This window comes from Agrilus planipennis, unplaced genomic scaffold (assembly GCF_000699045.2).
Source record: "Agrilus planipennis isolate EAB-ADULT unplaced genomic scaffold, Apla_2.0 scaffold102, whole genome shotgun sequence".
Taxonomy (NCBI): domain Eukaryota; kingdom Metazoa; phylum Arthropoda; class Insecta; order Coleoptera; family Buprestidae; genus Agrilus; species Agrilus planipennis.
The window spans coordinates 447374-460642 of record NW_020439034.1 but is presented as its reverse complement, the minus strand read 5'-3'; the positions used below and the strand labels follow the sequence as shown (position 1 = coordinate 460642).

At 34.4% G+C, this 13269-nt stretch overlaps 1 protein-coding gene and 1 long non-coding RNA gene across 2 annotated transcripts in view; one reads left to right on the top strand and one right to left on the bottom strand.

Moving 5' to 3' along the window:
- Positions 1 to 13269, top strand: part of LOC108735145 (exchange factor for Arf-6) — a 117827-nt gene that overhangs the window by 49745 nt on the left and 54813 nt on the right. The window contains exon 2 of the mRNA XM_025976649.1: positions 12065 to 12131. Coding sequence (XP_025832434.1) covers positions 12065 to 12131 — 67 coding nt within the window. The remainder of the gene's footprint in view (positions 1 to 12064; positions 12132 to 13269) is intronic.
- LOC108735155 overlaps positions 1 to 13269 on the bottom strand; it is a 480326-nt gene that overhangs the window by 455859 nt on the left and 11198 nt on the right. The gene's annotated exons all lie outside the window — the stretch shown is intronic.

The window sequence follows — 13269 nt, the reverse complement described above, 5'->3', positions numbered from 1 at the left end:
GGAAACTTATCAATCCACCCTCGTATATACACAATCAAATGTAAAAATAAAGTTGTTTTCAAATTTAAATTATTATTGTAATATAATATTAGAAAAGTAATTAATGAGAATGGTTGTAAAATAATGTTAGATAATTGCAAAATGCCTGATGTAAATAAAATATAATTTATAGAAATAATAATTCATCATCATAGGTTCTTTAGCCCTAAGATTGGTTGAACACGCTCCACTCTTTCTTATTCTGAGCTAATTTTCGCATTTCCCTAATATAATACTAGAATATCCCGCATCCTTGAACAGTAACCTAATCCAAGTCTACCTCACCCTTATTAACCCTTTTTTCTGTTTCTAATATGTTTCTAACTAGTTGTATGCGCCTGAGGTGTCCTGCCAACCTATCTCGCCTATGTCTTATTGATTTCCATAGCCTCTATTCTCCTTTTCTTTTCAATACCTCCACATTTCTAACCTTCTCTATCGGCGGTATCCTCATCATTTACTTGTAACACCACATTTCGAACGCTTCTAATCTCTTCTGTTACGCCGTGCAGACCGTCAACGTTTCCCACCCGTACAAGGGAATAATGATTAACAACCATTTAGAATTTAAGGATCGTTATTAATTAATTATATTGATAGACTAAGATGCACGATATTGAGGCCTCGGCCACAAACTAAGGGTAGCCTGTAACCTGTTCTTGATACTTGAAGCTGGTGACAGCTAATCGTTTTCCGCCGCTGTCGCTGGTTTGCCTTTGAACCGGGATGCTTCTGGCACAGTTATATTACAATTCCCAACTGGGACTAGGATTACCACTTTTCAAAAAAAAAAAAAAACAGACCAGGAGATTTCGGCCTCTTCTAATCAGTTGTCGAAGTCATATCCGATTAAATATGCACCGGAAAAACAGTGGTTGTCGCTCCAGCTTTAAGAAGCTTGAATTGCATACGACGTACTGTCGACATACAACCTCAACGCGTGGCCGGTTCTGGTGGCGACCACAAAACACTTTTAATTTGATACACGATACCATGTACCTGCGACCTACGCGAATCGTTATAAGTATATATGTACATGTTACATAACCAATATTGTCAAGAAGAGATCAATAAGTAATATTATCTATCATTCTTGATTGGATTCTGTTTATAACGAGAGACCGAGAGAATTCTACCTAAATGTGTGGTTAATATCATATTACAATCAAACTGATTCTAATATTAGGTGGTATCAACACAATTTAGCAATTTCCAAACTTAATTATATTTATAGCCAATAACAATATAAGAAAAACAAAATTAAACTTATCTCGTAATAATATACCATGAAATGAAAACAAAAGTTAGCCAGATTATCGAGGGATTGGGTTTGGACGAATTACTCAGAAACACACAGCAAGTATACATATGTATATTCCACTTTTTATACAAAGTTAGTTATTATTTACGTTCAACCTACTTGAATACACCTACAATGATGTAATTTTCAATTTTCAGACAAAGTTATATCGTACTTACCATCAGCGTTAGGCAGAGCCTCATCGACTTCGAATTACCAATTACTTAGAATAGTAATTTGGTTCAAAGCCCTACACACCTTGAAAGGGCTTCAAACGCTTTAAAACATTCCGTTGAAATACAAATAAGATATATATTATTGAATGTACGTTATTGAATGCGCATTGACAAATTATGCACGAACGCCAGTGTATATCTATGTAGGTATACCATTTATGAGCTCAATACGAGAATCCTTTTTGTAAATATGGCCATTTTGGAGATTCTACCTATACCGGTCAGATAATTTTAAAAGTACATTTTTGTTATCTATTACTTAAAGGAAGCTTAGCATTGCATTATGGGCAAACCACTGTTTCACGCTTATCAAAATTCCGATAGTGGGGCTAGAAACGAAAAAATACACATATATAAAGGTGCATACCAACATTATCTATATGTATATTATTGACGGATGTTTTGTATATAACTTTTATAGAAAAATTGTATTTTTACTCGAGTCGTAAATACTTCACTTATTATCATAAACCTCTGTGATAAAATTCTTTTGTTTTCATTAACGCATACTGTTTGTATGCGAATTTGTTTTTTGATTGATATTATTTACGTCAGCGTGCACATGTCAAGGTAACGGGTCATTATCAATTCCGATATTAAAATTTCAATAACGCCGCTACAGATAACCCATTTTTACATGTAGAACTTTTTAATTAATTTAAAATATTGACTTTTTTGTAATTAAAACAGTAACATCAAAATTTTATTGGGTGTGGAAATTCACCTCAATAAAATTGTAATTATCTAGATGTGCTCATTTATCGGCTAATGTTTACGTAACTTACATTTTTTCTTTCTTTTGTGTTCGTAAATTTGCATAGGGTAGTGCTACCTGTAATATACTTTTTTTATTTATGTAGTCTAAACATTAGTTTACCTTAGATTCGGTAGACACCTATGTAGCCAATTCACGCACAGGACCGGCTTGGGATTGTAAATTATTGATTTTCTTAAAAAAAAATTTTAACCGTAACTACGCTGCTGAATCCGTCGTTCAATTGTTTAATTGACACCCTCTAACGCTCGACACTTGTTTCTGTTACAACCTGTACTAATGTGAAGCAATTTGTGTCGAATTGTGTAGTTGTTTGCATATTTGGATGTATCTCATATTAGTTTATGAAAAGGGCTCGTAAAAGCGTAAAAAGAGTGTTGAAAATGGCGGGGCACGTTTTTATATATTAGCATGGAAAACGTGACCAACCTTCCCATTAGAAGTTCATGAATATTCACAATGGTACATGACCATAATTGCCGTAATTCCGTATTTCAATGTGGTGTACTCACAGCAAACGGTATATCGTTTATGCCGATAATTATTGTAAAGCTTCGAAAAATTTTGTATTTTAATGATTAATTGAGCAAACAATCAACCATAACACGCATCAAAAGAAAGTATGTTATTAATTATTGCTAGGCATGCGTTTTGCCTTATTGGAATGTTAACTAAACTACACGTGTATGCAAAATCGCATCCTACCTATTCCCATAATGGAAACTGATTCAAAATTTATGGGCTCGCACATTTTGTAGCAGACAACAAAACAAATGATAGTTTTACGTCCTACACTAAATAAACTCTTAATGTCTATTGAGTAGCATCCCTTAAAAAAACATTAAGTTGCATTTATTAGAGGTATGTTAGTCTTATTACTCATATTTATACGAAAAGACAAGCAGGTCACGTCATGTCGTATTTTATATTCTTTGCTTTAATTTCAATAAATTTTTTTTTTGTAAAGTTAATATTTTCTAAATTTTTAATTTATGTAGGAGTATAAACATTGTGGTTATCTTGGACGTTCGATAATCGGCACTGTCTACATTCTCCACCCATGCAGCTGCAGTTTTCATCGCACTGCTACGTTATTCGGTGTAGACCTATGTAGCCAATTCACGCACAGGACCGGCTTCGGATTGTAAATTATTGATTTTCTTAAATTTTTTTTGAGGCGTAAGTACGCTGCTGAATCCGTCGTTCAATTGTTTAAGTCACAACCTCTAACGCTTGACACTTGTTTCTGTTATTCTATTAAGTAACATCCCTCAAAAACATTAAATTGCATTTATTATAGGTATATTAGTCTTATTTCTCTTATTTATATGAAACGACAAGCAGGTCACGTCATGTCGTATTTTATATTCTTTGGTTTAATTTCGATAAAAGTTTTTTTTTGTAAAGTTAATATTTTCCTAGTTATGAATTTTTGAGCGTCTGAATATACATGAAAATCCCTATTTTCTATGCTTTAAAAGGTTATTTAAAAATATGTGTTTTTAAAAGCTAATATTTTATGTATATGTAATAAACTTTATTTAATAGTTNTAAACATTATATTCACTGTTATAAATAATTCTTTCAAATACGAAAATGATTGTTGTAAAAGAAATTTCATCTTTGTTAGTGTTAAAATGATTATTACTATGATAATTTTTACTTTCAATTGAATTATAAATTTTATTGATGATACAAATACATATTTTTATTTGTTATTTTCAGGAGTTAATTATTTTTGTTAAAAATAACAATATCTTACTTATAATAAATATTTAATTTATCTTTAATGAATACTTAATTACTTATAGTTTATTTAAACCTGATAATACATAATTTAACCGAGAGAGAATCATTACCAAATATGAGTGTCAGAAACTAGGCCGATGGCAGTGTCAGAAACTACAACACAAGAAATTTTAAGTGTCAGAAACTGGGTCTTCAAACATCACTTTTTAAATCATTAATTAAAATTACTAATTCGCTTCAAATAATTATATCGCGTATATGAGTTTTTCTAGAAACTCTGAACTTGTTTATAGTATAAAAATTATTTATTCTAATTAAATATTATTTTAGTTATCGTAATATAATCTCAGCTGTCCCTCTTAGAGTGTCAGAAACTGGGCCTTTTACCTTACTACCACACAAAAATTCAGAAACTATCCTAAATTTTTAGAAAATAATGATAAAAACAAGTAATACCCTAAAGAAAATCAGCAGTTTATGTGTTCGCGCAAGGTCCTAGAACCTCATTATTATTATTATCATCAAAGTGTCTTCGGTAAAAGAGGTGAGGGTGGCGATACCACCCCTACCCCATTTTGGTTGAACTCTATAAATTGACTTGCTTGGTACAAAAACAAGTGTTCGAAAAGCTCTCGTGAAGTCTCCTCAATTTTTATCTATCCTAGCTAAGTTATGTCGTTAAATTAATTCTTCTTCTTTTTCTGTGTTAATTGTTAAGTGTTCCTTAAGTTGTATATAGTTTTTTTGGTTAATATACGGTTAAAAAATATTGAAAAGTTTATTAGAGAAAGTGAGCTCTTGTCAAAGTTACAAGTAGCATTTCCACGAAACAGCATGTGTGTTGTACGAGTATTTCTTTTGTATTTTGTGTAGTAGTAGTTTAAGTAATTATCATCGCAATGGCTATCTAAACATAATTATTTATAGTAGCGTAGTAATAAGCTGTTGAAATTTACTTTATTAGTAGTTCCACAACCGTCACTGTTTACATGTCTTATTGAAGTAGTTGCTTCATTGTTTTCGCAATTTCTCTATACGTTGTAAATCGCAAAGGGTAGCTTCAGGTTGTAACTTTGTCTGGTTTTCTTACAAATTTCCTGTCATTTAGCCACACTTCTTTACTCATCACCCGATTCCATACTGTATCTAGTAAACACCTTTCAAAACTTGCTACTTATTTCAGAACCAACCTGTATATATAGTTTTGGTTCAGAATCAAGACTCCTGAAAACATTCCATTAAAAATGTCCTTCATTGTCTGAAGTAGGCCTAAGGAGTTATCCCATTTACAATTTTATCGTCGTTTGCGTACTCCTCTTACTCACTTTAGAGTGCAATGAGATATTCGTACATAAATGAAAGACGACCCTTCAAAAGGATTTTCGTTATGAAAAGGACTAAAATCTATTTAAATGGGCACATTAACGACCGAGAGTAATTTATAACACGAAAATTAGTAATTAAGTGGGCACGTTTTATCGCCGTCAACCCTGAAATTATAACTGTCTTCATTAGCCTTATCTACCACTCAACACTTGCGATAAAATTGAAATTGAAAAACCTCACGGTAATTTCAAATGTCTCTCAGTAACATTTCTGCCAATGCAAAACTCGAAAATTGTTTAAGAAATAGAATAAATAAACATTTTAGCTTCCTTACAGCATCAATTCAGCCACCGATACTTCCATATTCGATAGAAAAAATGTAATGAATTTTCATCTAGTTATCTTTCACGTTTAAATGTTGTTTGCATTTAATAATGACCAGTAAAGGTACTCGCACACACATTGAGAATGGACGGATAGCACGGAGCGAATGGATGGTATGGAGCGGATGGATAGTACGGAGCGGACGGAAGGCGTTATAGGAATTCTATTTTATCTCAACGTTCATGGTCGTGGTCGTTGTTCAATGTGCTTTTGCTTTTCGAGCTTGTTGGACGCCTGCAGATTTTTCTTCTAGATGTTCCGCCGGCATTGACACACTGAATCGATCGTCAGAGCAGATCTCATGAAAATTCCAGCCGCTCATGTCGGCGAAGCGTCTAGAAGAAAAACCTCCAGGCGACTGTGGCCAAAAGTATATTTCTTCCAATTGATTTTAAAACTTCGTTAACTATATTGTGAGGCCTACCTTACTAACCAAAACCAAAACACACAACATTCATTAAAAAAGAAAAAAAATTCATAAAAGCGGCAAAACGAAAAATCGTACATTCGTCATCATCATCATCATCATCATCAGAGGGCCATCAGTTCTATCCTGTGCTAATATTCGCATATCCCTAAAACTATTGGGTTGTTCGGAACGTCATTTCGTTTTTTCCCGACAGAGGATTTAATTGTATTCTTTTGCAACCAACATTTAAGCCGTATAATTTTTATATGCTTTGAGAGCTCATATAGCAAGGCTTGTGTGTGAAAAATTCCAATTAATTCTACGCAGTAGTTTTTGGTTGGTGCCCTTTTAAATATGGAGAGCGATAAGCAGCATTTTCGACATATCTTACTGTTTTACTACAGAAAGGGTAAAAATGCTGTTCAAGCCAGAAAGAAATTGACTGATGTGTATGGAGAAGGTGTGTTGACAGTACGCCAGTGCCAGAACTGGTTCGCTAAATTTCGATCCGGCAATTTTGATGTCGAAGATGCACCACGTTCGGGAAGGCCGGTTGAAGCTGATAAAGACGCGATAAAGGCATTAGTTGATGTGAACCGGCGAATAACAACACGTGAGATCGGATTGAGGTTAAATTTATCAAATTCAACAGTTTATGACCACTTGAAAGGCCTGGGATTATCCTCGAAGCTCGATGTATGGGTTCCCCATGTTCTCACAGAGAGAAATCTGTGTCGCCGCATTGACGTCTGCGATTCGCTTCTCAAACGTCACGAAAATGATCCGTTTTTGAAGCGCATCATCACTGGGGACGAAAAATGGGTTGTATACAACAACGTCAAACGCAAGAGGTCATGGAGCAAAAAAGATGAACCGGCTCAAACCATTTCCAAAGCCGATATTCACCAAAAAAAGGTGATGCTGTCTGTTTGGTGGGATTTTAAAGGAATCGTTTTTTTTTAGCTTTTACCGGATAACACAACGATTAATTCGGAAGTCTACTGTCATCAGCTGGACAAACTGAATGATGCACTTCAACAGAAAAGGTCAGAACTAATCAACAGGAAAGGTGTAGTGTTTCACCAAGACAACGCGAGACCTCACACAAGTTTGGTCACTCGCCAAAAGCTTTTACAGCTTGAATGGGATACAATGCTACACCCACCATATTCTCCAGACCTGGCACCATCGGATTATTATTTGTTCCGGTCACTCCAAAATTTTTTAGACGGTAAAACCTTCACCTCAAATGAGGAGGTCAAAAACCTCCTCGATCAGTTTTTTGCCAGCAAAGACCAAAAATTTTATGAGCGTGGAATTATGCTACTACCAGAAAGACGGCAAAAGGTGTTGGACCAGAACGGTCAATATATAATTTAATAAAGTATTTGTTTATTATACGAAAACTGTCTTTTATTTCCACAAAAGAAAACGAAATGAGTTTCCGAACAACCTATAGAACAACGCACATCCTTAACTATTTGTGAACCGTAATCTAGCCCTAGCTCTACCTCTACTACTGTTAACTCGTTTTCTGTTTTTAAAATATCTCTAACTAGTTCTTCATGCCTGAGGAGGTGTTCTACCAACCTATCTCGCCTATTTCTTATTGACTTCTACAGCGTCCTCTATTCTTCTACTCATTCTAATGCCTCCTCATTTCTAACCTGCTCTAGCCATAGGCTCCAGTAGCACCATACGAACGCTTTTAACCTATTATTTACCTTTTATTAATCGTTTGGGAACACAGAAGTGACTTTTTTTTTAAAGGCGACTCAACACTGCGTTATCCTTTCTTTTATATCTCTACTGATCATTCCATTCTGAATTGTCTGACTTCCTAGATACCACAAATCAGTGACTTCTTCTAAATCTTCGTCTCCATCTTTATATTCACTCTTTCTCTTTAATTCTTTGATGGTGTTTATCGCGTCTTCAATATAAAGATTAAAAGGTAATAATGACAGTGTGCATCTAAATCTAAATCCCTACTCTCATCTTTCATGCTTACGTAAAGTACATTTAACATATTGTCCCATTTAGCATTGTCAAAATCTTTTTCTAAATCTACGAATCGCATGTACGCGTTCTTTCGTATGTCTACCGTTGTCTTTATTGTTACCCATAAAGCTAAAATGACCCTTGTCCCCTTTTTTCATCTTCCTCTGCACATCTACTTAACAATTTTGACGCATGGTCGATTAAGCTAATTTTTCCAAATTTCTCACATTTATCCGAGTCCCTCTTTTTTTGTATGGCTACTACCACACCTCCTTTATAGTTCTCCGGGACTTTCCCCATCTCGTGTATATGTGGGTAACTAACTCTAAGCTCTTGACGTGTATATTTTATTATCATTTTTGCTTGTATTCTATCTATACTTAATACCTTATTATTCTTTAAATTTTTATTCGTCACAAATTCTCCATAAATTCAAATTATATTTGCATCAGACCAAGCAACGATGCTGCGGTTGGTTAGAATTTAGAGTCGCAATTAATTATTATTTATTCGTTACGTAGTTCGAATGCACCGTTGCGTCGCGTAATAAAAAGTACCTTCACACATACGTTGTTGGCCGTAGTTCAAAACGAAAGAGATGAAGAATGGCAATGGCGGTCTGCGGAACTGAGAAGGGGGGGGGGTCAGGAAATTCGGTTTTCCGTGCCGCTTCTGCAAATGGGATGCGGGCGCAAGCGGTAATTTCGTTTCGCAAATGCATATTCATTAATGGACGCTGTATGTAACAGGAATAATGTCATTTAGCAATTGAATAATAGCACAAATATCCCGTTCCTTTGATGTTAAGCCAATCACTAAACACGTGTTAGTTAAGATATTTATAGTCAGGCTAGCTAAAAATTAAACGCAATTTAAAATTCGGGTAGGTCTTGTTATTTCGAGTCGAATAATTATGTTTGGCAATAAAAAATTTAATCAAGTTCGAATTTGACTCTTTCGTACCTTGGTAAATACATTAGGTCATTCCCTACTTTTCATGCAATAATCTTCTGTTAATTCCGCTTCCATTTTATTGAAGGCTATCTCTAACGGTTAATTTAGAAATTCGAAAAAGGTTATTAAAGGTGTATGTTTGGAACACGGCGTTGTACGGGTGCCAAACATGGACAGTGGCTGCGGCGGAAAAGAAAAGGTTAGATGCTTTCGAAATGTGGTGTTATAGGCGGATGATGAGGATAACGTGGGTAGAAAAGGTTAGAAATGAAGACGTATTAGAAAGAATAGGAGAGCAGAGGACTCTATGGAAGTTAATAAAAAATAGGCGAGATAGGTTGGTAGAACACCTTTACAGGCATGAAGGTCTAGTCAGAGACATATTACAGGCAGAAACAGGAGTTAGGAGGGGTAGAGGTAGACCTAGATTAGATTACTGTTCACAAATAGTTAAGGATGTGGGCTGTTCTAGTTTTAAGGAAATGCGAAGTTTAGCTCAGGATAGAAAAGAGTGCAGGTACCTGTCCAATCAGTCTTAGGACTTAGGACTGATGACCCTATGATGATGATGATGATCTCTAACTCCTCGTTGCTATCATCTGCAAATCTGGATGTGGTAATCTTGTATTTCTCTTGTCATGTATTTAATGATATTAATCGTGCTCTCGTATATGTATACATGCATCCTTGACTAACACTTTTCCTAATATTTAGTTCTCTTTGTTGCCTGCTCAAGTTATTGCTCAATTGTCCCTTTTTATACAAATTATAGATATCACTCTTTTAACATTGTCGTTATCTCAATTATATCTTATAAACCAAAATTGATCTTCCCCTAATAATTCTTCCATTCTTTTATCCATCCTTTTCTGCAGGATTCCAATGAAGATTTTTGACGCGTTTGGTATGATTGCTATAGTTCGTACGATCAAAATTGGAGAATGTGCGTATCATCTTTCTTGTTTCCACTTGAAACTGTACCCATTTGCTGCATTTTGAGCACGGCCTTGGTGAGTTCGGCAATGCTTCATGAGTAGTGCAGACAAATTGAAAGGGGATAACCAATTCTGAATTCCTGAATGCTGAACTTTCTTTAAAGTCCGATGCTGGCAACATGTTTAAATCCTGCTTGTCTGCATCTCTTTCTGTTACATATTAATCGGTGTACTGTTATTTCCTTTTCTTTATTAGTGTTCGCTGCAATTCCTACCTGGCATCTCTTTTTTATGTTTACGATATTCCCTACATCGTCTGTGGTGAGTAAAAGTAGCCGTTCTATCAGCAACCGCTCTGGTCTAGTTAGTAAGTTGAAAGAAGACAATAAATGTGACAGTTTTATTGTGTACTACGCCAATTTTGAACGTTCTAACTATACCATATCCCGTTTATAGTCCTCCGTCTTGTATATCTCTAACCTCATGACCTACATGTTTTTATGTTACCGCTTGTACCCCATTATTATGATTATTATATTTAATATGAATTTATCAAACCAATTGAGCTTATTAATAAGAGATACGCGAACTAACCCTTGGGAAACATTGAAATGCATGATTGAGTACAAATGTTCCTAAAACAAATAAATTTTAATTTCTTTCCTTCTCGAGAAACCATTTTAATAAAAATCAAAGTCAGCTTTAGAGGATTTTATATTTCTACCCTGTAAGACTTGATCCAGATCAGCTGAAGCATCGTTCTCGCTCCAGTAAAATCAGACATGTCATTTTTCAGCTTGTCAAATGAAGAACAAGGCTATTATAGCTGTTATTCTAAATGCAGATAAAGACGAAAGAAAGTATAAAAATGGAAAATAAGGAAAGGTCGGAAGTTTTATCGAATGAAAAAAATTAAGGTAAACTAAACCAAATACAGCAAAAATATGTAAAAAAAAATATTTTCAAAATTTCATATTTTTTCATCAGATTCCATTTTTATTAAACATATACTTCAGAGCAGAATCGAACCGGAGCTTAACGGAATAAATATTTTCAATGTAAAATCCTTTATTAATATTTTACTGAAGCGATGACTTCAACCTAGTATCAACAATATATTGGTTTAATTTTTTTATTTAATTTCTTTAATTCGTTGCATAAAAAAAATTGCATATTGCGTTTATGACTGCCAAAAGGTCATCCATGTTCATCGTATTTTGTTAACTAGGCGAACACAACCGCGTGATTCTAACTACTGACCGCTTAGTGTGAACAAGCTCTATTGTAGAAGATGTACTATAGGAATAAAATCATTAGATAAGGATGCTTATCCAAAATCTCTCGAAAGAGATATATACTTTGTCTATAAGAAAATAAAAATTATCTTTTTGTATACAACAGTGTATGTTTGGAGCGAAACATGGACAGTGGGTGCGGCGGAAAAGAAAAGGTTAGAGGCCTTCGAAATGTGGTATAAGCGAATGATGAGGATATCGTGAATAGAGAAGGTTAGAAATGAAGAGATATTAGAAAGAATAGGAGAACAGAGGACTCTATGGAAATCAATAACAAATAGGCGAGATAGGTTGGTAGGACACCTTCTCAGGCATGAAGGTCTAGTCAGAGAAATATTAGAGGCAGAAACAGGAGTTAGGAGGGGTAGAGGTAGACCTAGATTAGATTACTGTTCACAAATAGTTAAGGATGTGGGTTGTTCTAGTTTTAGGGAAATGCAAAATTTAGCTCAGGATAGGAAAGAGTGGAGGTACGTGTCCAATCAGTCTTAGGACTGACGACCCTATGATGATGATGATACAACAGTGATATTATCTATTCATAAAAACGAGAAACAATAATGTTAATTTGTTCGATGTTCTTTTAGAATATCTGACTTTGTATATGAATCGTTTATAAAAGTAACAGTTGAAATCTAACGAAATTATTTGTCTGTTTCAGGTCGAAGTAGGCGACGTCATAGTGAGAATTAATGAAACTGATGTCAATAAATTTTCTACTAAAGAAGGTAAGTACATATACATTTACTGGTGCAGTGTTTAATAAATTAATTACCATTTTTGACTAGACATGTTTTTACAGTTTTTACGAAAAAAATATTGTCTTTTTAATATATCAAATTAGATTTGTCTATCTTCTGCTTTCTATATAAGAGTGCGGGATAACTGGTTAAACGGCTCAAGCGTGTGTGGCTACAACGCGCGACATAAGAATACAAGTTTATGAAATTTTTGCGCGAAAAAGTTTCAATTCGTCTGAGTGGTATCAGTGGAATGTAATAAATTCCGTGGATAGAAGTGGTTAAACGAGAGGATTGAAGAGTAGAACAGAGAGTGTTATAAAAGTCAGTAAGAATCAAGAGAGATAGGACACCTTTGATATGAACTAGCCTTGTGGTTGAAGGTCCTATAATGATGATAATGATAGCAATACCAAAATCCAATCTATTAAAATGGAAACTTTCCATTTGATTAATGTTTTTAGACTCCCATTTGGCTAATTTAGATGAAACAATTTCCTGAAGTTTCTATTAAATTTTGTTTTCAGATTTTCTACGTTTTACTACATTTGCCCACCGTGTTACAGCAACTTGTAATTTTCTGTAGGTATTTGTACATATTAGCATACTCGTACAGCTTTTCAACCCTTAAGAAATTCAATACTGATAACTGAAGTTCAGAGAGCGTTTTTGATATTATAATAACCATTCGTAATTCATTACATGTTAAATTAGAATGTATTCGAGTTTCAAGAGCACCCCAGCAACCACCCAAATTACAGGTCGGTTGTTATTTATGTTGTTTAAAATAGGTACACGTGTTAATTATCTCAGCCAGAGATTGAATACATGTTGTCAAGGGATGCAAAGGGCGATAAGGGTGACTGGGCTAACATGTGATGATTCCTTGAAAGGCCGAGAACTAAATTTACACTCTATTTGAGATTATCGCCGTGTGGGTTTCGAAGCTCGAAGATAAAACAAATAGGTAACAACCAATTCCTAATTTATAATTGTAAAATGTACGTTAACTTTTCATGAAATTTGCAAGAGAAATGGATAAAACTTTACAACGAAACATAAAATACGTACAGTAGTAGAATATGTGAAGATGAATGATTAAAAACTTCATAAGCATCATGAAAAT